At 29.8% G+C, this 26,654-nt stretch overlaps 9 protein-coding genes across 9 annotated transcripts; 4 read left to right on the plus strand and 5 right to left on the minus strand.

The window, feature by feature from the left end:
- Positions 1 to 459: 459 nt before the first annotated feature.
- On the minus strand, positions 460 to 3,246 carry GO595_010067 (eukaryotic translation initiation factor 3 subunit A; the record flags this gene model as incomplete). Its single annotated transcript, XM_067912705.1, has 1 exon — positions 460 to 3,246. One exon carries the CDS (start codon positions 3,244 to 3,246, stop codon positions 460 to 462), a length of 2,787 nt encoding a protein of 928 aa, XP_067768805.1.
- A 1,628-nt stretch (positions 3,247 to 4,874) lies between these two features.
- On the plus strand, positions 4,875 to 6,847 carry GO595_010068 (uncharacterized protein; the record flags this gene model as incomplete). The annotated part of the gene is made up of 2 exons (XM_067912706.1): positions 4,875 to 5,814; positions 6,834 to 6,847. 2 exons carry the CDS (start codon positions 4,875 to 4,877, stop codon positions 6,845 to 6,847), a joined length of 954 nt encoding a protein of 317 aa, XP_067768806.1.
- A 1,896-nt stretch (positions 6,848 to 8,743) lies between these two features.
- GO595_010069 (uncharacterized protein) lies at positions 8,744 to 9,436 on the plus strand (the record flags this gene model as incomplete). The annotated part of the gene is made up of 1 exon (XM_067912707.1): positions 8,744 to 9,436. One exon carries the CDS (start codon positions 8,744 to 8,746, stop codon positions 9,434 to 9,436), a length of 693 nt encoding a protein of 230 aa, XP_067768807.1.
- A 3,332-nt stretch (positions 9,437 to 12,768) lies between these two features.
- Positions 12,769 to 13,365, minus strand: GO595_010070 (Stromal cell-derived factor 2-like protein; the record flags this gene model as incomplete). Its single annotated transcript, XM_067912708.1, has 1 exon — positions 12,769 to 13,365. The coding sequence occupies one exon, from the start codon at positions 13,363 to 13,365 to the stop codon at positions 12,769 to 12,771; it is 597 nt and encodes a 198-aa protein (XP_067768808.1).
- Positions 13,366 to 13,467: 102 nt separating this feature from the next.
- GO595_010071 (flagellar associated protein) lies at positions 13,468 to 14,070 on the plus strand (the record flags this gene model as incomplete). Its single annotated transcript, XM_067912709.1, has 1 exon — positions 13,468 to 14,070. The coding sequence occupies one exon, from the start codon at positions 13,468 to 13,470 to the stop codon at positions 14,068 to 14,070; it is 603 nt and encodes a 200-aa protein (XP_067768809.1).
- Positions 14,071 to 14,365: 295 nt separating this feature from the next.
- Positions 14,366 to 15,157, minus strand: GO595_010072 (F-actin-capping protein subunit alpha; the record flags this gene model as incomplete). Its single annotated transcript, XM_067912710.1, has 1 exon — positions 14,366 to 15,157. The coding sequence occupies one exon, from the start codon at positions 15,155 to 15,157 to the stop codon at positions 14,366 to 14,368; it is 792 nt and encodes a 263-aa protein (XP_067768810.1).
- A 383-nt stretch (positions 15,158 to 15,540) lies between these two features.
- Positions 15,541 to 16,212, minus strand: GO595_010073 (thioredoxin peroxidase; the record flags this gene model as incomplete). Its single annotated transcript, XM_067912711.1, has 1 exon — positions 15,541 to 16,212. The coding sequence occupies one exon, from the start codon at positions 16,210 to 16,212 to the stop codon at positions 15,541 to 15,543; it is 672 nt and encodes a 223-aa protein (XP_067768811.1).
- A 2,930-nt stretch (positions 16,213 to 19,142) lies between these two features.
- GO595_010074 (Cyclin, N-terminal domain containing protein) lies at positions 19,143 to 19,892 on the minus strand (the record flags this gene model as incomplete). Its single annotated transcript, XM_067912712.1, has 1 exon — positions 19,143 to 19,892. One exon carries the CDS (start codon positions 19,890 to 19,892, stop codon positions 19,143 to 19,145), a length of 750 nt encoding a protein of 249 aa, XP_067768812.1.
- Positions 19,893 to 24,034: 4,142 nt separating this feature from the next.
- GO595_010075 (uncharacterized protein) lies at positions 24,035 to 24,649 on the plus strand (the record flags this gene model as incomplete). Its single annotated transcript, XM_067912714.1, has 1 exon — positions 24,035 to 24,649. The coding sequence occupies one exon, from the start codon at positions 24,035 to 24,037 to the stop codon at positions 24,647 to 24,649; it is 615 nt and encodes a 204-aa protein (XP_067768813.1).
- Between the last annotated feature and the right edge of the window lie 2,005 nt (positions 24,650 to 26,654).

Here is a 26,654-nt window from a genome sequence, read left to right on the forward strand (position 1 = left end):
AAAGATAAACAAAATTATAACAATGAAAATGTTGATCAAATTATTCATAATCTTCAAAGTGAAAATAAGAAACTGAGAGAAAATAATGTAAAATTATACAAAAAGACAATCCAATTACAAAACTCTCTTGCTTCAAATATAACAACAAATAGCTCAAGCTTTGAAAAAGAAATAATTTTATATAAAAAAGAAAATGAACAACTTAAACAAAAAATAAATTTAATGAAACAAAAATTAGAGAACAACACAAAAATGAAAGAAAATCAATTTGGATTATCAAATCAACAAAATGAGTTTAATAATATAAGCAAAAAATTGATTCATCAAATCCAATTATTAGTTTCAGAAGTTGATCATTAAAACAAATTTTGTTTCATAAACAACCGTTAAAAATATTTTTAATTTTGAATTAAACCGTTTCATTCAAATCTTGCATCAAAGTTTTGATTTATTAATTGATTATTTGCTAATTGATCCAAATCTAGAAGCAGCACTTTGTTGTTGTCTGTTTTGGCCAAAGTTATATCCACGTCCTCCTCTATTTCCTTGGTTACTTCCTCTACCACCTTGTTGTCTATCGCCTTGACCTCTGTTGAGTCCTCCAAACCTTTCATTTGGAGAGCGTCCTTCATTTTGTTGACGATTATCTCCTCCTCTTCCACCTCTGTTGTTTCTATATGGTCTATTATTATCATTGTCATCATTTCTTCTTGGTGGACCATATGGTCTTCTATCACCTGATGGTTTCCTATCAGTAGATGGTTGGTATGGAGCTGGTTTAGAAGTAGGTGGTTGGTAAGGAGCTGGTTTAGAAGTTGGTGGTTGATATGGAGCTGGTTTAGAAGTTGGTGGTTGATAAGGAGCTGGTTTAGAAGTCGGTGGTTGGTATGGAGCTGGTTTCTTCTCTTCTTCCTTCTTTTCTTCTTCTTTAACATCTTCTTTCTTCTCTTCTTCCTTCTTTTCTTCTTCTTTAACTTCATCTTCCTTCTTTTCTTCAACAGGTTGTTTCTCAACAGGAGGCTGTTGTAAGACACCCATAAGAGGCATAGCAGGTTGTAACTTTGATCCAAGTCCAGAAGCTTCTTGCATTTCTTTTCTTGTTTGGATCACGAATGCTTCATATATTGGTTGTAATTCCTTACAAACGTTACACATCTTTTCATATTCAGCCAATTCATCTGCGTTATTCTTTGCGCGTTGTTTATTTTGGAAGACAAGTAACTTTTGGATAAGTGGTGCTTCACCTTCATATCTTTGTTCAAGCATATGTTTTTGCGCAAGTCTTTCAAGGATTCTTTCTTTACCAATTTTCTCTTTAACGAGACTCATCTTCTTAGCGATTATATCACTTTCTGAACGCATTTCTTCGATAGCTTTCACTTTAATTTGATGATTCTTATATTTAATCCATTCAAGATCATCACTTTTAGATTTACCGGTATGATTTGGAGTATTTTCATCAGTTTCTTGTAAGAAGGAATCGAAATTAATTTCATTATCACGCGCTATAAGTTTTGCTTCAGTATATGCAAAGTTAAATTCAGCTTCACGTTTATCACGGATTTCTTTCTTCTTCTTTTCTTCTTCACGTTTACGTCTTTCTTCATCTTCAAGCATTTTTTGATGCTTTTCACGACGTTTATTCTCTTCAAGTTCAATTCTTTTTTGTTCCATTTTCTGTTTCAAAGTTCTTTCCTCGAGAGTCTTCTTACGTTTAATGAATTCTTCTTCAGTCATATAAATTTCGCCATTATAAAGACGACTTGATTTCTTAGTGAAATCTTCGGGAAGATTACGCTTAATCTTTTGGAATTCATCAAATATATTACAAAGTTGATCATTAAGTGGCGATAAAGAATTTTGTAAACATTGATTACCACGAGGACGGAAATCGACAGATTTATCCTTAAGATTAATATGTGCAGGTATTAATGAATGACGTGCAGCACTAATAATGATCGATTGAATCTTTTCGATTGGTAACCAAGAAATTATTGATGAAAGTTCTTCGAATTCAATTGTTAAATAATGATTACGAATACTTTGGATTGCTCTTAATGCTGCATAAGATGAAAGACTTTCTTCATATTCTTTGAAGTATTGTTCATTCGAAAATTCCTTCTTAAACTCAATGAATTTCTCACAGATTTCAAATGGATCTGAACCTGTTTCAGCAACTGATATTAATTCAATTAACAATGTGGTACATTTATCATGTGGAGAACTTAAAAGTTTTTCGATAAGACGATTAATTAAATCTGAACGTCTTGGAATATCTGATTGATTTAAGAAGTTGGTGAAACTAATCTCTGTTGGTAAGTCATAATCAGAAGCATTTAATGGTGACGTCGCTGTCTCAATGAGTATAATATTCGCCATTTGTTGGAGTGGTATTGGTGGCTCAAGTTTCGATTCCTTATAAAATGTATAAAGGTTTTCATGCTGAATGGCAGTGAAAAGTTTATACTCTCCTTTCTGTAACAGCGTATGTTTTGCAACTTCGATTTTCTCGCGAAGATCTAACGGAACATTATCTTTCTTAATGAACTCATTCGCTTCTGACAATGCTTGGAGCGCCTGGTTGAAAAGCTTAAGTTCGAACGCCGCTTTGTAACGCGCGTATTGGGAATCAATGAATTTTAATGCAGACGGACCCATCAAATCATTATAACTTCGATAATAACTTAAGTCGTTTGAAAACTTCTCTACATCTTCTGGGCGATTGTATTGGACACAGAATTGGAACGCTTGCTTAACAATCGAATGATACAAATCATCATACTTCGATACTTGCTTGACAAGCTCATTAAGGATTTGACGTATCGCATCGAAAAGGAAATCAATCACTGGTTTGACAATGGATTCACTTAAAAGGCGGGGCAAATCAACATGTGCAAGTAATGGAGACGCACATTTCTTTTCTTCGCCTTCCGCACGCGTTTGTTCCTCTTTGATTTTGGCGTTGCAGTTGTTGATGTACGATTGGAGCGATGTCGGAAGTGTATCTAAGGCATAGTCAACTGAAAGACGAATGTACGAATGAAGCGCTTTCGTCGGCTGGTGGAGTTCCGCTGAGAGCTTGAGCGCAAGTTGGGCTAATCGATCATGAACGGGATCCCAGGAACGGATACGAAGCTTTGAGAAATAATCGTTTAAAACTTCGAGCGCTTGGTCCTTGTAACCGGTGGCGTCAAGGTGCTGCGATTGGGAGAGAGCAAGTTCGCTTGGGGAATTTCTTGAGGCCATTTCAGAGATTGTGTCAGTTTTGTTATGGCCAATTAGTGACAGACATAAAACCTTTCAAATGTATTGGCATATGTCATGTCACATATTTTCTCAGAAATACCTAAACGTGTTCCCCAAATGAATAACTTTGGACCGGAAGAAATTTTTTCCCATTTCGCTATGATTTATTTATATGCGTTTTCTTCTATTTATATAGGCGATGCATTTTGAGGCTAAAGACTATGTTTGAGTTGTTGGTACATAGGAAACATATTAAAGAATCGATAAACATATTTTATATGAAAAAATATCACAAATTACGTCTAAAGGAAATATTAACGGTGCACCAATGGGTACTTTATTTGCAATGATATGCTGTTCACTATTCATATTTCTTTTAAATACCGGAAGTATTGTTTTCGTTATTCGAAAAAAAAAAAATTCTATTTCATCAAGTCAACTTGCAAACGCTCAAACTCAAAGTAAAAAAGAATTCAATGAACGCAGATGTAAATGGCCAATGGATTTAAGATTGCGCTAAACTTAACATTTCGGTTTATTATTTATTTCATATGAAATCATATTAATATTAATATATTAACTTTAAATAAAATCAATTTCATGTTAATTTTAATATTTTTATTGTATTATGTTAATTTTCAACTATTGAAATGTTTTTTATAATTTACTTGAGTGGAAGAATATATTTAATCATGCCGATGTATATCTTGTTGATTAGCTCAGCTTCAAAGAATTAGATCGTATCATCATAGATCGTAAATATTGAAAACAGTTTAGTCTCTTACATAAGGAATGCACCACATCCTTCGTATATGGGCACTAATTTTTTATAATTAATATATATTCATATTTACATCCGAACTCAATATTATTAACATTCAAATTTATCACAAGCACAAAATATAATTCATACAAAACTTACATGATCACTTAATATCTTCTATCTATTGCTAACGAATATTTTTTTGCATTAGAGCATTCTATGACAAACAACAAGAATTAAGTATTCAGAAGTCAAGCTTCCAAACATAATAAGTTCAATGTCATAATCAAATATATCGAACCATTTAATAATGCAATATTAGCTAATTCATTTCAATTTATTCACCGCCTGTTCGTTAAACAAATATCAAATTATTTATTAATTACATAGTTAAAGTTCTAATAAAATATTTAACCATATTTGCACAAATATATTAATTAATTTAACACATTAATAATTTCGGAAAGTAAAGAAATATGAAACAGATTTTTCAATAATCTGTAAATTTAATTTATCCCATTATTTTATGAATGCTGATTTGGACAGTATCACAATTGTTGTTATAGCGCATTAATTTTCAATTTTCTAAATTTGCGATTTCAATTTTTTATTTAATAAAATACGAAATTATATTTTTACTAAAGTACCTAAATAACAAATTCAATATCAGACTTGAACATATTTTTTTTCACTCTTACACAACTGTTACAATGCACAAAACGATATGTCACTTTTACTGCCTCGCGCGGTAAAACGAAAAATTTCAATTGAAAAAAACCCAAATTTTTTGACTTTTTGAAAGTCATGTTGGGGGATATTCAAAAGGATACATTTTTGCATTTGTCACTTTTGAAAAAAAAAACTGATGCAGAAAGAAGAAGAACCAGATCCCAACAGCGAAGATAAAGATATACCGCACAACAGCACGGACCCAATATTCGTTGGGGCTGATGGGCAAGTTTATTCTAAATATTTTGAGCCACTTGATATTCCCATTGAAGCGAATCCAGAAGAACTTCCCGAGGAATCAGGCTTAGAAAACACTTATGCTGTTTATAATTTTTACAAACGTTATAACAATTTAAGATCATATTTCGTATTACCAAATCCTCAATGCTTCCTTTATCCATTTCCCAAAAGAGGGCCTATGCCACCCATAGAACAGAGAAGTTTTTTTCCTATGCGTAACAGAACGAAAACAATGGCAGGAAGATATCGAAAATCTCAGCCATACAAATCGGGCTCTTCTGCGATTTTTTCGAGTTCTGTTAGTAATTCTCCATTAATTTCTGTTCTTAATTATGCTAATTCGGTTCCCTTAAATGATACAATAGATTCACTAAATGATATTCAAAATGAACATCTTTGGAGTGAAGACCTTATCCCACAATTTCCAATCCCTGAGATGTATGACTCATTTGAAGAATTTACAATTGCGGCTGAAAAATGGTATCAAATTGCTAACACAGTCGAAAAAATTCCTTATCACCCCACAGAGTTTCGGTCTATCCTTGGCTTAACAGAAGAAAACCCAAAGAAGCCGTACAAACAAAACACATCAAAAACAAAAGAAGAAGAACACCAAAAACCGTTTGGGGTCCAAACCGTCGGACCATTGAGTGCCCCAATCCTCACCAAAAGTTTATGCAGTCTTTCTGCTGGATATTCATCGACAATTCTCCGTCAGAAGTATTATCTTTTGCCAGTGTCAGCGCTTCGTAACAAAGGACAATGCGAAGTAATTATTAACGATTACATCAAATACGGATTAACGGAACCATCGTCTTACAGAATGATATTCAGAGGTATTATGAACACAAAAGCAAACGAAGTTTTGAATATAACTTCGGCGCAAATTGATGAGATCAAAATTCTGAAAGGTTTTATCCATTTGTATCAAATGACAAAAAGCTTTGATTGTCGATATCAAATATTTAATGCTTTTTATCAATTGTTTGGAAGCAAAAAAATGTTTTGTCAAGCGATTTTGGGTAACGTATCACTTTTCTATCAGGTGTATTTAGTATTTACGGATTTTTGTGATAACCAAAAGAACTTTGTTCCTTATTTCCAAATTGAATCCAAAATCTTTGGAGAAAGTTCTGGTGTTATATCTACCATTCAAAATATATTTTTGGTATTACATATTTGTATCCACTTAAGTAATTTTTATAAGGAACCATTGTTTTATTACGAAGGCGGATATGAGTTTTTTCAAAAGAGTATAGAGATGCTAGCTCAACCAGCGGAAATGTTTTTAAAGTTAAATATGACTGAAATCATCAAATCAATCAGTAGCATTGACAATGATTATGTTGTATACAATTTCGTGTATTTAATTATTTCATCAGGTGTAAACGATGTACCTGTAATGTTACGTGAAATGGAACCGTCGATTTTTGACAGACTCTCTGAATTGGCCAAACGGTCTCCGAAAGTTTTTCTTCAGTTTTCTAACAGAGTATTAGTCAGTGATCCAATCCGTATATTACTTATAGAGAATTTCGCATTATCCGTCGAAAATCTGAACTGGCATAAAGTCGATGACAATCCTGAAATGATACGATTCTTAGAGAACTTAATGTTAACTAAGATTAGAAGTAGTTCTCCAGCTAATGAACTTAATTGGTTGTTATTGTTTGTCTCGGGAATTACAAACAATGTTCAACCAAATGATGGAACTTATCGATTACTTTATTCCATTTTTAAGTTTTGTAAGAGAATCCTTAATCATAACAAGAAAAAGAATTATGAAAATCAATTGTCTCAACTGGAATCGGTGGTGTTTTCGGCTCTTTGTATATCTCAAACATCTTTAGCAAAGGTTACAATGCTTAAATGTATGAAGCAGCTTATCTTCCATCGCTCATCAGGTCTCTTTTTTAAGCAATATCAACTTATAATGGATACACTAATTCAACTTATGGGTCAATTTGGTGAATTAGATGTTCAAATTGCTGCGTTTAAAGTATTTCGAGATATCATAACACACCATCCAAAAGTGTTTTCTGCTTTAGTTCATGATCAATTTCTTTTTAGAAGAATTGCTCTATTAATTCCATCTACAAATTGGAGGAAAATTATCGAAGTTTTTAAGTTAATTTTATATTACTTTAGATATAACAAAGATCAAAGTAACCTTGAAATGCTTTTTTCAATCGCAAATTTCAAAATGAAGAAATCATTAGAAATAGCTAAAAGTGGTGCAAATAATAGACATATTCATGTTGTAACTGAAATAGAACAATTCTTAAAGAAGAAGACATCAGTGAATACAATGTTCTCTAAGATTGAGGGTGAAAAGAAGAGGTTTATGTCACTATCATTAAGAAGAAAATCACAGCTGTTGTATTGATTTTATTGTTAAATGCTTTTATCTTTCGATATTTGGAAATGATTTTATTTGATGTGTTTTTGATTGAGTGAATTCACTTTTAGGCGGAGAACGTTTACTTTCGATTTGAATTAAATTGGAATTGTCAAAATTATTCTTTGAATATAGTTTTAATTGAATGATTTGAGTTTTGTCAATTTTATCACGGATTTTGTAGTGTTTGAAAGAGATGACATTAAAACACTTGAAGAATTTATCATAGAAAATGATAATGTAAATGCAAAACTAGATTGCAATTCATGTGATTGGCCAATTTTAAAAAATAACCCACCATTGATTTCAATTGCTGCTTATTTTGCTGCAAAAAAATGTTTCAAATATCTGCTTAATAATGACGCTGATTTATTACTTGGTGATGATAAAGGAGTTTTGCCTTTTCACTTTGCGGCAGCAGGTGGTTCAATTGAAATTTGTGATTATTTTGATAGTGCTGGAATAGATTTTAATATAACAGACTCAAATGGAAAAAATTCATTACATTATGCTTGTCAATATGGAAATATTAAAATTGTTGAAAGATTTTGGAATCGTAATTTTGATTTAAACAAGTCTGATAATAAAGGATTCAAACCAATTCATTATGCATCATATCCTCAATGTACCTCAGTTATTAAATTTTTAATTCGAAACAATTGTAATATGAATGAATCTTCAGAATCAAATATAACACCCCTTTTAATAGCATTGAAAAACTCTATTCCAGTTTTAAAATATCTTGTTTCTATTGGTGCTGATACTCATATTCTTGTTGATGGTGATCGAACACCTCTTTTATACGCATCATTTTATGGTAACTCCGAAGTTATTAAAATTCTTCTCAACTCACCTCACTGCATTGCATCAATAGATCAAAGAGACCGTAGAGGCTGGACACCGCTTCATTACTCCTGTTCGAGAGGAGATTTCGAAATTTGCCAAATTTTGACAGAAAAAGGCGCCAATTTAAACGTTCTCTCATCTCATGGAATTTCTCCAGCTCAGTGCGCATTTAACAGAGGACACACAATGATTTACGATTACCTGGTAAGCCAAGGTGGAGATGTACAAATTAAATTAATTTGATGTTTATAAAATATTTTATAAATTGTTATTTCAGCAAACAGGCACAACTTTTAATTAAATTGTCTTGCGTTATTCAGACTTGTTAAAAATTTTGGATGTTGATTAAATCTTAATATTTATTAAATTTTATTTTAAATCATTTTTGTGCTCTTTTTAGAAAATACTTTCATGAACCACCAAATGTAATAATAGACATGAAATGTTGTAGAGAAGTCTTGTTTTGAACAAAAAAAAAAACGTTGGGTGGCCGTTTAATAGTAAACGGTCTTTGCTTATTCATGAAAAAATCACTTAAAGACAGATTCGAAGAATTTCAAGAAGAAACAAATCAAAAACTAGATCAAATTGAAGCTGAAATCAATTCATATTCTAAAGCTTTGGGTATTAGTTCAGAATCTAGTGTAAAATCAACATCATCAATATGTAGTGATATTGGCCCACCAAGTGAAATAGATTGGGACGTATTTAGTATTAAAGTTCAAGCAGATCCAGATGCAGCTATTACAGAAATTATTACATATCTTAGGTCCGCTTTAGCACAAAAGGCCTCTTCAAGATCAATTATTGAGAAAGCGAATTGCAAATATGTTGACAGCACATTTCAGAGAGTTTCTACACAACTTACAGCATATGTAAACCAAAAAGTTTTAAATAATCATAACCAATTGATGAGTGAAATAAACAATACTATTCACGAGATTGACTTACTAAAAGAACATATGACACATGAGTTTGCTGAAATACATGCCTTAATTAATGAATGCTTCCAAGAAAAAGAAAGAATACAACGTGAATCAGATTTAAATCCAAATTATCTTTATTACCATGAGCGCCAAAGGCACATAATTAACAGGAATCTTGTACAAAATACAATGAGAAGATATTCTGGTCCATTACTTCGAGATCGAAAAGATATCAAAAAAGAGGCAAAATCACTTTCATTTACACTCACGCCATCAAAACTCCAATAATTGTTGGAGTATAATTGTAAATAAAAAAGATATATATCATATGGTTTTTGTTTATGAATGATAATTTGATCAAAAAATTCTCATTATGCAAGGAAATAACATTACAAGAAATCGAGCTTTTGTACGCTTTGATCGAAATCGTAACTATGATTATATTGTCTTGATAAAAAATAAATCATAGTGTAAATGTATAACAAAAGAAGATGAATTTTTTGGTAATGGCTGAAAGAGATGAATCAAAAATATAGTCAACCGCGTAACTATTTTTACTCTATCTTCATAACAAAGAGGTTTGTAAAATACCTTTTGATTGATTATGTCAAATAAATTTGTGTGAAAGTAAAATCGTCAGCTCAACTTTTTGAATGAGGCCCTTTCCCCCATTAATAATTCAATACGATACGGTTATTAACCGCTCGTTTTCAATTAAAAGGCATCGTCTCCTGCTAACCTCGAAATCGCCAAAGTTGGATCTCCTGACTTGTGGAACCTGCAGTGCCAGCTCTGTTTCTGGGTCAAACATTACAACAATTATTTTCAAACATAACAAAATTATATGATTAAATTTAATTTGATTACACCAATGCAGTTAAATCAACAAAACCATTTTCAAGAAGTAGTTGCTCAAAATCCAATTTCATACGATTTCGATAATGGATCGAAATTATATGTTCTGCTTCCCTTCTTGATTCTGTCAACTCTGGCCTGCAGGTGATTAAAGAGCTGCTCTCTTCTGTCGATTCTTAGTCTGGTAATATACAAGTCATCAAACCTGTTCAATTGATGTTCAATGCAATCAGGTGGAAATTCGCTATTTTTGGACATTGTTTCAAATGTATTTTTCATCACTTGGCTTAGGTCGGCGTTGATTTGGCACTGACCAACTTTGGTTGAATGTTTCAATATGCCTATTCGTTCTAGTAAAAATGATACAAGGTATAGCCTACGAAGGATAGGCTTTATTTTATCGTCATTGTCAGAGAATAATATAGCTATGTCTTTGATATGAAAAGATGGAATTCCAAAATATAGAAATACGCCTAAGAAGCTATTGATTAAGTTACCGACTGTTGGGGACTTTGGAAGTGCAAATATGAATGTGGCATCTTCTCGGATTGCTCTGACCTCAATTTCGTGTGAGATACGAGGAAGCAATTCTTCGATTGATGATAAGCCTATCCATTGGTATGAATGGGTATTGTATTTGGAGCAGATTCCACATGCCACGAGTACGTTCATGAAGTCGTAAAGACGACGTTTTTCAATACCTGATTCCAAAGATAATTGATTGATCTGGATAATACTGTTGCTGGCTTCAGTTTCATGGGTTTGAAGAAAGCTCTTGACGAAATCGGAGAAATTACTCTTTTTTTGTGGCTTTGCTTTGCGATTCTCTTCGCCTTTCATTTTGATTCAATCAAAAATTCAAATGAAAATATTTCCTGACATTTTCAATATTAAAACTTTTAAACGAAAAGGAATAACAAATGTCGTATTTTAATCATAAAATGAATGTTAAAGCTTCAAATATCTCCATGAGAATAAGATATTTGTCGTTGAATTTAGCATTTTGATTTCTATGTTTTAACCGGCATAAACCGTGATTTATTCATTGAAAAAAATGGTCACTTGAAAAGCGATCAGCGTCTATCGTCTTTCTTTGAATTATCCTAAATTTACCATTGAAAATAATATTAGAAAATAAACTTCAAAGTTTTCTTGGCTTTTTTTAGGAATTTGCCGAATTTTAGAAATTATTATTTAATAATGATTTTAAAATGATGTAATATTTGTCAATTGTTTTGTTTCTTTGGAAATTTTTTTTTATAAAATTGCATTAAAATTATCAAAATAGTATCATATCTTAAATTTTATATATTAAAGTTAAGGAATTCTTTATGAAAAATTATGTTTAACATAATTTATATCCTTTTTGAAAAGTATGTATACATTTTGCAAAAATAGTTCTTTATTTCAATATAGCCATTAAAACAAAAATTAAAAATTTTAATAAATATGAAAATAAAAATAATAAAACAATTTCTTTACTATATTTTTTTTTATAAAATTTGTTCTTGTTTTTCAAAAAATTATACTGTTTATTAAAGCAAATAATTTATATTATCATAGCATTGTTGTGTGTCAAATAAATTATCCGATCTTTTCATGCAAGGAATAATGATTTGAAAATGATAATTGAATCAAATGAATTATTTAAATAAACAAGTAATGATTGATATTAAGAATATTATGAAAACTTTACAGTGAACATCCATTCGTTGAGCAAAGGGGTTAATTTCATCACTACAGTTAATGGCCGATAGATTTACAACAGTGTACCCCATAAAAACACAAGCTAAACCAATTATTTTGTTGCTTATTTCATTGTTTTAACAAAAATTATTTACAATTTTTTATAATCATGGAATCGTATAAATAATTAAACAAAATTTTATTTAAAATTTTCATAATTATTTAATAATAATATTTTTTCTCAAAATTATTTCATCATTTTCTTGATTAGATTTCTAAAAATTAATGTGCATTAATAAAATATTTTGTTACTAATAGCTCTTATTATAACTTATTAAAACATTTTCTTTGTATACAATATCATTTATTTACATCTTTTATTATTGATTAATGAAAGTTATTAAATATACTGCAGTACATAATTTACATAAATAAATATTTGACTTCCATCATTTCACTCACTTATTCTCAATATAACAGTAAGATGTTATATCTAAGTATAAAGACATTTTTATGATTTCGTTATAATATTTAGAAATTGTTGAAATTTAAATATTTAAAATATTACCTATTCTATTTTCAAAGCATAAAAAGAATATACAATATTATTAAAAAACTAAAACATTTTATACATTTGTGTTTGGATTTTGAAAAATGAATCTCACGTAAAAAATTTATAATAGTTGTAGGAATGCACATTTAAGTAAATGGGGAAAAGTAATGATGAAAAACCATTTTTTGCAAAAAGAAGGTTGCGGCAAGCAAAACAGGGGCAGACCGACAAAACTATTTTTCATTCAAAAAAATAACCAATAAAATGAAAATATCTTGATAAAAAATGAATTAATTTCATGAATTGAAATTTTGTTTTTTAACCACAATTTGTTGTTAACTTTAGAATGTTTTAAATATGTCATTGACCAAAATGTTCCATTTGAAATCAACCAATGATTTATCTCATAAATATTTTTTTTTATATTATTATATGAATGTTTCAAGCCTGAGTGACTTTCCTAAAGCAGAAAATCGAATTTTTATTGTAAAAACGCTTCAATAATAAACCAAAAGAATTAAAAAATTTAATTTTCATCTACAGTTATTGCGCCTGCAATGGACCACTCGTTACCTTCATCAATCTTTGAAGCATAAACTAAATGTTCGCCTGCTTGTTCTGCTGGATATTCGGAAGAACTATCAACAGCTAAATAATGGTCTGTAACAACGTGCTGAAGGCGAAAGGCGGAACCAGCAGTCCACATGTCGTTGCATTCAAGATACCATAGGTTTCCTTCATCGTCTTCATCAAAGCAAGAAACCTCAAATCCTTTGTTGTCTGGCGTCTTTACACGATGTGAGTGAAGCCATTTTTTGGTTGTAGCATGGTTCAAGCGAATTGTTGATCCACATTCAATAGGCTTTCCTTGGAGAATTTCTGTTTCGTTTGACATAGGAAAAACAGTCCAATATGTTTCTGCTAGGACTGGCTTACGAATTGCACGAGTCATCTGTTGGAATGATCCAGAAGGATAATTCAATTCAATTGATGATAAGAGTAAATCTGTTTCTGTGTGTTGAAGTTTTATCATTGAGTAATAAGAAATCAAAATGTCAGACTTCTCGCCTCCATATTCTTCGATTGCATTGGAGAAAAGAAATAAGGTAAAGAAGACATCCATTTTGTCACTTTTCTATTTTTGGCCAGATGACGCCACTTTTTATTTACTGAATAAAGTATTAAAAAAATTTCAGAGATACTGTTAAAATATTGACTCATACATATGATTGCTCTAGATAGATTCGCACTAAGGCATTTTGATGACCCTTTATATACCGGTGCAAAGATTACAAATGTATCAAAAGAAGAGTTCATGAATCGTGTCAATTCTTATATTGCTGAAAAAGGAGGATTTGATAAGTGCAGTGTTGGTGGTTATGCACCTTTCTGTCGTCACGTTTTCATACCAAACTTCACCGATGCTCGTGTAGATGTTGTTGAAATCACAGAAGAAATTCTACCTTTAATTAAATCTGGTTATCGTTCACGAAGACCAACAGAACTTGCTGTTCTTTGTCGTTGGATTGACGCTAATGATGTACCTGGAGGTGTTCCAACAGCTAAATATCTTGACTTAATTTTTTATTCTCATGAACAACTTATCAAAGAAGCAGATGCAATGAATGAAGAAGTTACACCAGGAACCTGGGATTGGGGACTCATCTCAATCAAGGCGCAACTCATTGAAACCGAAACACCAATGCAACCAATCACAGCAATGAGAAATGCACTTGGCGTTGAATATGGAGGATCATCCAATCCAATAAACCAAGAAGAATATCAGCGCTCAGTTGATTTTTGGGAACGCTATATTTCTATTCAATAAATAATTCTCCTCAAAGAGTCCTTTATTAAAATAAGTTGAACCTAAATTGGATTCTAATTCACTATTACAAAAAACTTACTAACTTTCCTGTGACATGAAGTAAAGACCAGAAACTTATGCACTGGAGTCTCTCCAATTCGCCGTACACAATTATTGCAAACTATGCAAGTGATGTTCATCTTGAGATGGAGAACGATCAAAATTCACTTAAATTGATATATAAACGTTATTAAACCAGGAAATTGTCTTTGCAAATGGTGTGAGCAAGTTTCGTTTATTTAGGGAAAACATGAGTTTATTGACTCATTCCTGCAATTCCACATAGTTCGGCTTCCCAATTAATCTTGGTTCCACTATATGGGAGTTTCCTTCTGAGCTTGTTCATTCCTTCGCTGTACATTTTCTCGAGAGCATCATAGTAAGCCTTGAGCCATTCTGCTTCAAATTTTTCAATTGTTGCAATAAGTTCCTTGATATCGTTGTGATGGATATCGTGGCTTAGTGTCGCGCCAGTATTACACATGACATTACCACTTTCGAAGAAGTGTTGAACAATGTTAATTTCGCCTTTAAGTTTACCACTTTTGTCTAATGTGTATCTTGAAACTATTCCCCCAGTTCTGTAATTATTGAGAGAAATGGATGAGCTCCTAATAACAATGGTGAAATTTCCCTTTGATTGCTCATAAACACCAATTCCAACTTGTGACTTATATGCTGTTTTAGCATACTTCTGCAATTGTTTTTGCATCTCATTTCGCTGGGAAGAACTTGATTCTTTGGGCTTGTCACTAATAGGTGTAGCTTTAAGATCATCATAATTAAACTTAAATAGAGTATAATCATTTGGATTAAGATAAACGCCATCAGAAACCTTGGCTTCATCGCAAAGAATAGCAATGTTACCGTTAATATTGACACCATAGCAGAATTTATGTAACCATTTTTCATGAGTTGAAGCTCGAGCAGCTTTAAGTGAATTTTTGTTGGTAAGGATTGAAAGATCATAAGAACATTGTTCATACTCACCTGGCGGTGCATCTAGTAGGAATTGTTCTACAACATGTGTGATTTTTTTTTCAGTCATTTTTTGCTTAAAAGTGACATAAATAACCAAAAATAAGAAATTTGAAGTGAAATTTATTTGCCATCACATAAAACCTTTTCATTTTAAAGAATGAGTTTTAAAAAATTGCACTTTATCATTGAAAAACTTATGTTGAGAAATTATTTACCTTTACATAAAATTTAAAAGCAGAATTTTTTTAAAAGATCAAAATTGCAAATTTGGAAAAGTTGATAGGAGGAAACTCTCATTTTTTGTCATCAAAATGCATATAAAAGTTATCAATAGTGAAATATATAAAACAAATAAATTGACTTTTAAATACAAATATTTTTAATTTGATGTAAAGATTTATAGTGAATAAAAACTTTGATGAAAAAAATTTGTTTTAATTGGAAGTGCTTTTACTTATGCTTTGCAAAGTATTCCTTGCTTTCCTTTGGATTTGGCTTGATTGTGTCTTGGCCTTCTTGCCATTGAGCTGGGCAAACTTCACCATGAGCAGCAGCAAATTGGTATCCCTTAACAAGACGAAGAACTTCTTCGATGTTACGACCAACATCAGGGAAGTTCATTGAGATGTGGCGGACAATACCTTCTGGGTCAATGATAACAGTTCCACGAAGATCATGGCCGGCATCGCACATGTAGAATCCGTACTTCTTGGAAATCTTAGCACCAAGATCACCAATTAATTTGATGTTGATTTCGCCAAGACCACCTTCGCTACGTGGTTGAGCGATCCAAGCAAGATGGCAGTAAACAGAATCAACGGACATACCAACAACTTCGCAGTTGATTGCCTTGAACTTTTCGGCGGCTTCGCTGAAAGCGATGATTTCTGTTGGGCAAACGAATGTGAAATCTAATGGATATGAGAAAAGAACAAGCCATTTGCCCTTGTATTGTTCAAGAGTGATTTCTTCAAAGTCAAGATCAGTGTTAACAGCAGTTCCCTTGAAGCATGGTGCCTTTTGACCGACTCTTGCTGGTCCGCGGCAGTTGCATTCTGGTGTGCACTTGCAGTCTGGTCCGCATGCGCAATCTGGTCCACAGCAGCACTTGTTGCAGCTCATTTTGAAAATGTGATATGAACACTTATAATGTTCACAAAATTTCCTTGGCAAACGGTTTTCATCGATAATAACCACCGGCGTTTTAAATTATTTTTGTATTCAATTTTATTTGCCATCCCGAACTTTTGAATGCACCAGCGTGATAACGTTGAATAAGCTTCTGCAAAATTGAGTTAGCATTCATTTCTAATCATCCTACAAGCAAATAAAAAATGAATGAGTTTTCGAAGAACAGTGGTATCTCCCATGATTTTATGGGAAATTTTTCACATCTAAAGATATAGATTTGAATAACTTGTATTACTCAGAAATTGTTAACTAAAAAATTAATGATATTTTTTTTCGAATGGGTAAATAAAAATAAATCTATAACATGGTTAAACAACATATAGAAACTCTCTTAAATGCCATATGAGCAACAATAACTGATGAAAAAAGTTTTAATAATAAAAAGATTTTTGAAAGGGAGTATCGTCATCCGATAATTTTCAATGAATATTCATTGAACACGTCACAAATAATTCAATCAACTGAATCAAACAAATTTTTCAATGTTGTGTATTGAAATTTTTGATTAAATCAAACAATTTTTTCAACGCGTTTTTTTTCGTTGTAAGTTCATAAGTGGTTGGATGATAAGTTTTCAAGTTTGTTATCGGCAACAGCAGGAACAGCATTCATAATCAATATTTTTGCTAAAAAAATTAACTTTGGCTGATTCTTTTTATGAACCTTTTGTTTTATAAAATTTTGAAAGATGTTATTTAACATATGTTAAATTACTTTTTCCAACCTTAATCAACACATGTTAATATATGTTGTTGACAAGTGTTTGATGTCTAATATGTAAATTCAATAATAAAACATCATTTCTTCTAAAAACATTTATTGTTATGTAATACCGATTGCAATCCCAAGTTATGTATCGTTAATGTGAGGTATTATATATTTATTAATTACGGGCGCAGGCTTTATTGAAATAATGCATTGTTTTGTATATGAATGAACAATATTGGTATCAAATTCCAAATGAGATGGAAGGTAATCAAAGTTAACTATTGTATCATTTACTTTGTTGTTTGTCGCTTTTATCTTTATGTAATATGTCGCTGGATATACATTCGTGATATCAAAAGATTCATTAATTGTAGGACCTAGATTTTTGATTCTATTGATGGAATTGATATAGCTATTTTCGTTTGCTGTGATTTCTACTTCAGCTTCTTTTTTCTTTTGTTCAAATTTAGGTTTTCTTTTCGAAGATGCAAGTCTTGTGAAAAGACAATAAGATGAAATTGTTCTAAAGGGAATTCCACTTGATATTGCAAGGTTAACTAAATAATGTCCGGAGACTGTAAATGGAGTGTTTTCATTTGAAAGATAAATACAAATTAATCGTTTTGCAAAAAACAAAGAAACCGATTCTAGAATAGGAAATTCAAATTTGTTATCTGGTGTTTGTTTAAATTCTATAAATTTAATACTTCCTTTGGGTTTTAAAACAAATATCATTGAACCAATTTTTTTTCCTACCATAGCACTTGGTGCCATCCATTCGGCATTGTTTTTGAGGTATGCAATAAATTCTTTAACTGATTCCCTTTGGATTCCATCTCTTTTCCTTTGGTACTTTGGTATCATTTAAGAGTAACGATCAAAAGTGATTGAAATTTAAGCTCCAAATAAACATGGAATTGCAATCTCATCTCTATACTAAAAAACAAGAATGAAAAACAAAATTTACTGGAAAGTTACAATTTATTTATCTATATGCGTTTTATTATAGTTATCGTAAGATTTTTTGATATTCTCTATAAATTTTTTGATGTCAGTCTCGTCCTTTTCAAAAAATGCTGCCAGTTCGAATTTTGGTGAAAGGTTGCTCTTTAAAAAAGCAAAATTACTTTCATCCATTTGATTCTTTATATATCCGACAACAAAAGGAGGATCATGCTCAACAAGTTGTGACTGTAGCCAATTTAATGTTTTTATGCTTAATAATGTTGCTGCATGTGAAGAAACATCAACAAAAAAATATGAGGCAATTACTCGTGGCTGAGAATACTGATTAACCCATTCCACCCTTTTTTCTCTTTGTTGCGGTGCAATAACAAAAGAGAAGTTTTCATTAAAGTAACCCATATTTCCTAAATATCTTTCCATTGCTTTTACAAAGATTGATTGTCCACATTCTGGCATTCCAAACACTAGGCACGTTAAGCATTTATTTTCTGTATTATTGTTTTTCTTTTTGACCGTCTCTTTGGATGGTCCGCAACCCATAAATGCCTTTAAAAACAAAAACCGTTAAAATCTGAACATTATATTGAACATTATTTTGTTTTTCTGATTGTTTTACCACAATAAACAATTCAAAATTAAATGGAATTGTGGCCGTTTGCACAAAAAATAAAAAGAATTGAATTGTGCTAAAACAACTTTTTCAATCAATATTATTTCAATGACGATAATACCGTAACGTTTTCCAAGTTTATTAACGGATCAAAAATTAAATATTTTTTTCTGCATATCATTTTTTATTTTAACTTATAAACTGAGCTTCCAATGAACTGGAAAAAATGTCTTGAATCTATTTTATAGTCCAGAGAATTTTATGAAAATGATTCTATGTAATTATAAGGAGAAAAAAAAATTGAATATATGTAAATATTTAGAGAATGCTTAAAAACAATATATTACTGGAATATGAAGACTTTCTTAGCTGGATAAAGAGATAATTCTATTTTGGGAAGAAAATCAACAAAGGCAATTAAGCATTCAAATTTAAGGGTATTATATAATTCTTTAATAGTATATAATTCAAAACGTTACAAAACCGTTAATAACCAATGCAAAATCTCTGAACTGAAATGATGATATAATTGTTTTCTAGAGTAATTATTCAAACAAAAGATTTACTTACAAACAAATTAGTGGCATCTTTGAAATGCAGTTTTTGTTTTTTCATTGATTAATGAATTTAGTGCAAGAGTATAAGCATCATTTCCATACTTTAGCCTTACACCTGATACCCAATTAGACACAGCTAATGGTGGCTCTTTGTTTTGGAATGTTTCTGCTGTTGCTGCTGCAACTGCTACTTCTGGTGGTACATCAAGGTAATACTCACTGCAAATGACTAAACATATGTCAACAATTGCTTCTTTGCAGAATCTGTCGTATACGTCTTTTGGAATTTCATTTTGAATTAATTCCTTAACAGTGTCAAAATATGCAAATGGAAGTTCAATGTCCATATCAAATCCAGAGGCGTTTAATAGTGAAATTTCTGCGTTTGTAACTGTTACCATATCTTTGTAATCAATTAAATCCGAGTTGATTCTGGGTCCTGGAATTGATCTGATAATTGGTGATGGAGCTGCTTTGCATATCTTTAGTAATTCTGAGTAAATTAATTGTATTGGTCTGAAAGAATCCTTTTGTTTGCAAGATGTAAAAAGTGCTGCCGCCATTAAAATAAAAAGATCGTATGTGCAATTATCGTCGCCTCTGAAGTAACGTTGTAAAGTTATAAAAGCAGTTGCTACTATGGGATTAAGTTCAACATGAATGCCTGTTCTTGCCTTGCATATCAACGTCCATACAATTCTACGTTGAGCATCAGTCCATTTATTTTTAACAACTGAAATCGAGTTTTGCTGATCTGATGAAGAGAACATAATAATTAATATGAACCAAATATCTGAACAATTATGCATTCAATATTGAGTAAACTCACACATTGACACAAAGAAAATCTTAATTCAAAATTCAATACTTTACAAAATAAAGCACTAACAAAAACAAAATCTAATAAGTGGTCCAGCTAAAATCTTCATTCAACGAAAATCTTCAGGATTAATTATTGTTCGCTACTATATCAATGAAACAAAATATAACAAGTTAGGGCTTGTTGATGATATTATTTTCACTATTTGCCGAAAATTAAATATCGCAATGATAAAATTTTTTCAAACTGATTCAAAAACTTTAAAGATTACATAAACGTTTATCAAAAATGTACTTGTATGGTTTTAGCTCTAACTTTTTTCTTTCATATATTTTTTCATTTAATCGAAGGAAAAGATTTTGATTTTTCGCAATTCAATAAACGTATTGGAACAAAAGAAATAAACTTCTAAGAAGGCAACAACCACATAAAGTATAAATAGCAAAAAATCATTTTAAATTAAGTTTTTTGTGTTTCAAACATTAATTAAGGAATTGGAAAATAAATTAAACGCGACATTAAAAAAACAAAAAAATGGTCCCGCAGGGACTTGAACCCTAGACCTTTGCGTTATCAGCACAACGCTCTACCGACTGAGCTACGAGACCGCACGATTATTTTCTTATAGATAAGTATATAAATTAATTTTATAAATTCAAGATTTGCCAATAACACATGATGACGTTTAGGGAAACTGATTTCTATATAAAAACGATCAAATTATGAAGGATAGCACATTTATAAATGCAAGCAGAAAGAAAATTTATTGATTATTTGGATGACCTTAAGTCAACAAACGCTGCTGTAAGTGAACAATCTGCTCAATGTTTATCTCAATTTATGCAATTCAATCCAAAAGAATTTTTAAATCAATTATATTTAATTTTATCCGAACAATCAGCGCCAGTCCCATATCGCTGTGTAGCCCTAATTCTTGCTTATCGAACCCTTAATTGGTTTCAAACAATTAATCCAATACATTTTCAAATTGACGAGACATTAAATAATCTTTTACTAAATCTTTGCAAACAAAGTGTATATCTCTTTACATCTTTTGGCATACATGCTACATCATTATTTGCTAAGATATGTGAGATATATCTCGACGCTCAAAATGACTCATCAATTATTGAAGCTTTATGTAACAATCTTCAAAACGCTACCGATATATCTTTTATTGAAAACTCACTTAATGCAATATATCAGATTACTGAAAAAGAAGATTTATATAAAAATCAATATGATCCAATTCTTAACATTATTTTCTTGTATCTTTCCAATAAATCTATTTCTTTGACAATTAAAGAACAATGTCTTAACATAATATCCGAAATGATTCAATCAATGACTGAACTATTTTCTGATTCCAATTCCTATGCAAAAGTTTCTTTGTTGAAATTAATTTGTGGAAGTCTTGAAATTCCAGAACTTAAACTTTCTGCATATAAATGTCTTACACAAATAGCTGGATTTTTTTATGACCAATTTCCGAATGATATATATATTATAAAAATATTAATTCATGATTTAACTCATACTAATGAAAATATTTGTGATGAGATTTTAACACTTATCAATGCAATTGCATATTCAGAAGATTTATTTAATATTAATGATGGAATAATTCATAAATATTTCGAACCAATATTTCAATGTTTAAATATGTTATTGATTAAATATTTCGATGAAATTGATGATAACAAACCAGAATCAACATGTGCATCAATTGAAGTATTACGAAATTTAGCAAAGCAATTTCCTATGTTAACATTTAATAGATATTTCCAAAAAGCAAATGAACTAATACACGAAAATCAAGATCAACATTTTATTGCACTTGCGTTATATTTACTTATGTTTATAATTGAAAATTATGAAATTAATGAACAAAATAATTTTGATTTTGAATTTATATTTAAGATTATTGATTCGATATTCTCTTGTACATCTATACAAACATATTTACTTAATGTTGCGATACTTATTTTAGGCGAAATTGCTCAAAAATCTGAAGTGTTAAACATTAAAGTTAGTAAATATGTACCAATTATTGTTTCTTCAATACAAATATCATTGACTACTGCATTTCATGCATTTTATACTTTGGATCAAATTAATTATTATCAACATATTAATCAATATTTCGTTTTTTTATTAAATTATTTTCATTTTACATATCCAACTTTTTCTTTTGCTTTAGCAAATATTATAAAACGAATGATATTAAAAACAATAAATAATGATGAAATACCTATGCTTGTTAAATGTTTTCATGAATTTTTCATCCAATCATTTAATCATCCGGAATTAATTCATAATCAAGAAGATATATTTACTGTTTATTCGATATTTTGTATTAAATGCCAAAAATTAATGCTGCAAGATTTAATAATTCAAAATCTTGAAGCTGATTTACAATTGTTTATTAATCATTTTCTCATTCATCATGATTCAATGATATTAAAAGTATTAACTACAATTATTATAACTTATAAATTAACTAATTATCTTGATGTATTAATGAAAATAATTTTCTCTGTTTTAGAACATTCATTAAATATAACAGATATAAAATATGTGTCTAATTCACTTGTAGCTTTAATGATGAATTGTTCTCCAATTTCAATATATTTACAACAATTAAAAACGCATATATCAAACATAAAAGAAAATGATTTAAATATTTACAAAAAATTGATAAAAATTGTTAAATGTTCTATTACATATTATTATTCTAATGATAATATAAACATTATAAATGAATTTGTTTCGGAAATGATACAAATAATTATAAATTTAATTGATAACTTCGATAATTTTGCATATATTAGCGATAAAATGAAATTTGCACTTAAAACATTAACTCTTATTATCAAAGTTTTCCAAAATATTGTCGATATAAATGTAAAAAGGTTATGTGTTGACATGTCTTATCATTTAATTTTTAGGATTTCTCAATTTGATGAAATTACTAAATATTACAAAGATGATGATGACCTTTTGGAGGTTCAAGATTTTTATGAGCCAATTGTTTGTGTGTTTTATTGCTTAATAAAATTCGATAAAAATCAATTTGCGGAAGTTTTGAATCAAAATAAAGACTTGCAAAGATTTATTGGTAACATGATAAAAGGAACTCAAGAAAATGCTAAGTTAATTTGTATCTTAAGGCAAATTGGTTTGAGTGAAGAAAATTTAAAACAGTTATTATGCTAAAATACTGTTAAAATGCTTATGATGAGGAAAAAATGGAAATTAACGAATTTTTGATTTATTTACATAAAACTGACATTAGATGCATTTCATGTCACATTTCAATTTGAATTGATCGTTCTCATGAGAACAATAACTAAATAATTAAATGCAAAAGTATTGAATTACTTCACATTTATGAACAAAATCATTTTATATTTTTTATGCAAAGGAAATAATATGTAAATTTCTTTGAAATCATATGTTTATATATTTTTATGAACAAATATTAAAATATTGTTAATTTGTAGTTTATGAATAAATTTATTTTCAATTTTATTTATGAAATTTTTGATAAATAAAAGATATCGATTTAACATTTTTAAGAGAAAATAATTTTTAGAAAATAATTTTGGAGGATTCCCTGTATTAATTAAAATACACTTAATATACTTGTCAAATATTTTTTTTTTAATATTACATTTGAAATGTTGTGGTTAAATTTTTTTTTAACATTGCTTACCATTGAAAGTAAAGCATTTTTGTCAATTTAAATTGGTAGTGATGAATTTATACACATTAAAATTTTTCCTTTTTGCACCTATACTGCTTGCAATTGGTCGGTTTTTACTCCCATTCATCACCATTTCACTTCACATTTAATTTCAGAGGAACGTCTTGGTCGATCAACTCAAATCGAAGAACAATTCTGTGGCATTTCGACATGTAATTAATCGCCACTTCATGTCATAGCCGTTTTACAATATTGTCAAATATTGAGAGCAAAGTAGTCAAAAAAGGGGTTGGCATTGGAAACAAGTCATTAAATGCTCAAGCAAAACTTTTTCATAGAAAACGATTTTGGCGGTATTCAAAAAAAAATTGAGTTCACTTAAATCAATGTCGAACGAAAATCAAGATAAAGAACAACCATCCTATTGGGGTTTACTATCTTCTTATGATCAAGAAGGTTATGTTAAACTCAAAGAAGAAATTGATCCATTGACCTACCGTGCAACAAAAGATAAATTGAAAAATCAATTCCAAATTATTCTTGATACAATTAAACATTATGTTTTTCAACATGATGGAAATGATTCCTTACGTTCTTTAGTTTGTGGTATTATATGGATATCAGATGGTATAGCAGTATGTAATAGAAATTTATCTAAGTTAATAGGGAAATGTAAGTCATCTATAAACAGTGGACTTCAAGCTCTTGGTTACATCAATTCATCGATCACTCCAAAACATGGAACAGAATTAGCAAAATTGTTTCCTTTTATGAAAGGAAATTGTGCTGAAATGAGACAGTGGACAAGTAGAATAAATCCAGCTGAAGCAAGTAATTGTCAAGCATTATTTGCTTCATACTTTGACATCAGAATTCCACAACAGACAGAAGAACAATATCATGAAACAGATTACTTCTTCCAGACAGATTCCCTTGATTTACAAAGTGATGATGGTTTCCCCAACTTCGGCTTTGATCTTAATTTCTTAGATGTTTATTAAAATATATATTATTCTTTCATTTAGTATTTTTTTTAGAAGAAATGAGAATTGATCAATTTTCAAAAACTCAAATTTTGATATTAAAATGTTTTAACTGTAATTGTAATAATGATTTCGATTACAGATATCATATCTTTCTTATTATTCCTATATCATATCTAAAAAATATTATGCTATTTAGGTTTTTGGTAATTATGCCAAGCTATTTTATATGGACCTGAAAAATTAAGTAAAATGGAAAATAATTATTATAGAAAACAGCTTCAAGATAACTATGAAGAACTTTCGAAGAATGATTGGGAACTTCATAAGAAGTATATTAAAGAAGGAGTTAATCCAAATGGAATTGCTAAAATAATACGAAATGACGAAATAGAAAAACTTCAAGAAATAACATCACAAGCAAATTTTAATTTTGATCAAACAATTCCAAAGTCACTTTATGAAAGATGTTCATTTATTAATGTAGAAAATGTTTCATTAATTGATTATGCAGCATTTTTCGGATCAATAAAATGTTATAAATATTTGTTATTGAATAATGCAAATATAAAACACAGTTAATTTATTTCTTTCGCTAGAAAGTATACATTAATACCAAAAATACTAAAAACAAAGTGATGTAAGTAAAGTTCAAATGCGAATAAATATTGATTTACTTTAATGTTTACATTAAAAAAAAATATTTCTTTACTTTAAATATATATATATATATATATATATATATATATTTAATGAACAAAAGTTAAATAATGTCATTGTTTTTCACACACAATGCTTTTTTGAAGAATCTATCCAAAAAGGGATTTTCATTTTTAACAACTTATCATTATATAATTTTTTCCAAGCAGCTCTTCGTAGTTGTATAAAACAGTATTAATATACATATATTTCTTGTTTTTCTTGATCAAAATTAAAATCTCTTAACAGAACATAATTTAAATTATTGAGTAAATTACATCAGTTATTTAATAATAATTATTAAAAAAATGCAAAAGATCAAATTCCATTTCATCGTATTTGTTCATCGAAACATTTTATGATTATTTATACAAACAACAATTTCCAAATATTTTTTTATTTAAAATTCATAACAAACCATTTTTTTTCTATTTTAATACGCGGAATAGTTCTGCACCACAATTGGTATTGGCACCTTTAATTCCTCGCTCAACGTTTCTCTAATTGTAGCCACGAATTGCAGCGGGCATCTGAATATTCTCATGTTCGATTCGTACTCTGGATGATCCTTTTTATTTTCGAAAAATATTAATCTTTTCTCATGTCGATCGAATATATTCTTCAACAATGCAAACGCTTCTTTCATCACGCACGAAGGTATGAACATGAACGCTGCCTTTTGTATCCTTTCCAACAAATAACATAAAGTTTCGGACATGTCGCAAAGATCAGAATAAGAAAGAATGATTAAATCATTTTGTAACTCTTTTACGTCCAAATCATTTTTCGATTTATAACTTAAGAATTTACAAAATGGATATTTCTTTACATATTTCGAATTATCATGTGACGGGTTAAACAAATTTAAAGGAAATGTTAATGATCGATAATTATTTGTTTCGGAAATGTTTGGGAAATTACATAAATTAATTCCTGATAGAGTAATTTGTAATAATTCTTTACTTTTACGAAGTTGTAAGTCATCGATTTTTTCATTTTTAATATTAGTTCTTAAACAAATACATTTCTTAGGTATTAATGATTCATTTCGTATGAAACGAATCACTGTTCGATTTGGAAAGAAATATTCGAAAGGTAAAAACTGTGTATATATATCAGAGATGATAATTAACACTTGATCAATGATATACATATTATGTAATTTACCTTTATTATATTTATCTAAGTTAGATAAATCAGGTATCGATGGTGTATTATGATCAAAGTTTATATTAGCAAAAAAGAGTTTACTATATTCGAGACAATGTTCAATGAAATTCTTATTAAATGTTGGAAAATTACAATGATCATGAGGTTGTGTAAT

The sequence above is a fragment of the Histomonas meleagridis genome (assembly GCF_020186115.1).
Source record: "Histomonas meleagridis strain 2922-C6/04-10x chromosome Unknown scaffold_61, whole genome shotgun sequence".
Classification (NCBI taxonomy): Eukaryota; Parabasalia; order Tritrichomonadida; family Dientamoebidae; genus Histomonas; species Histomonas meleagridis.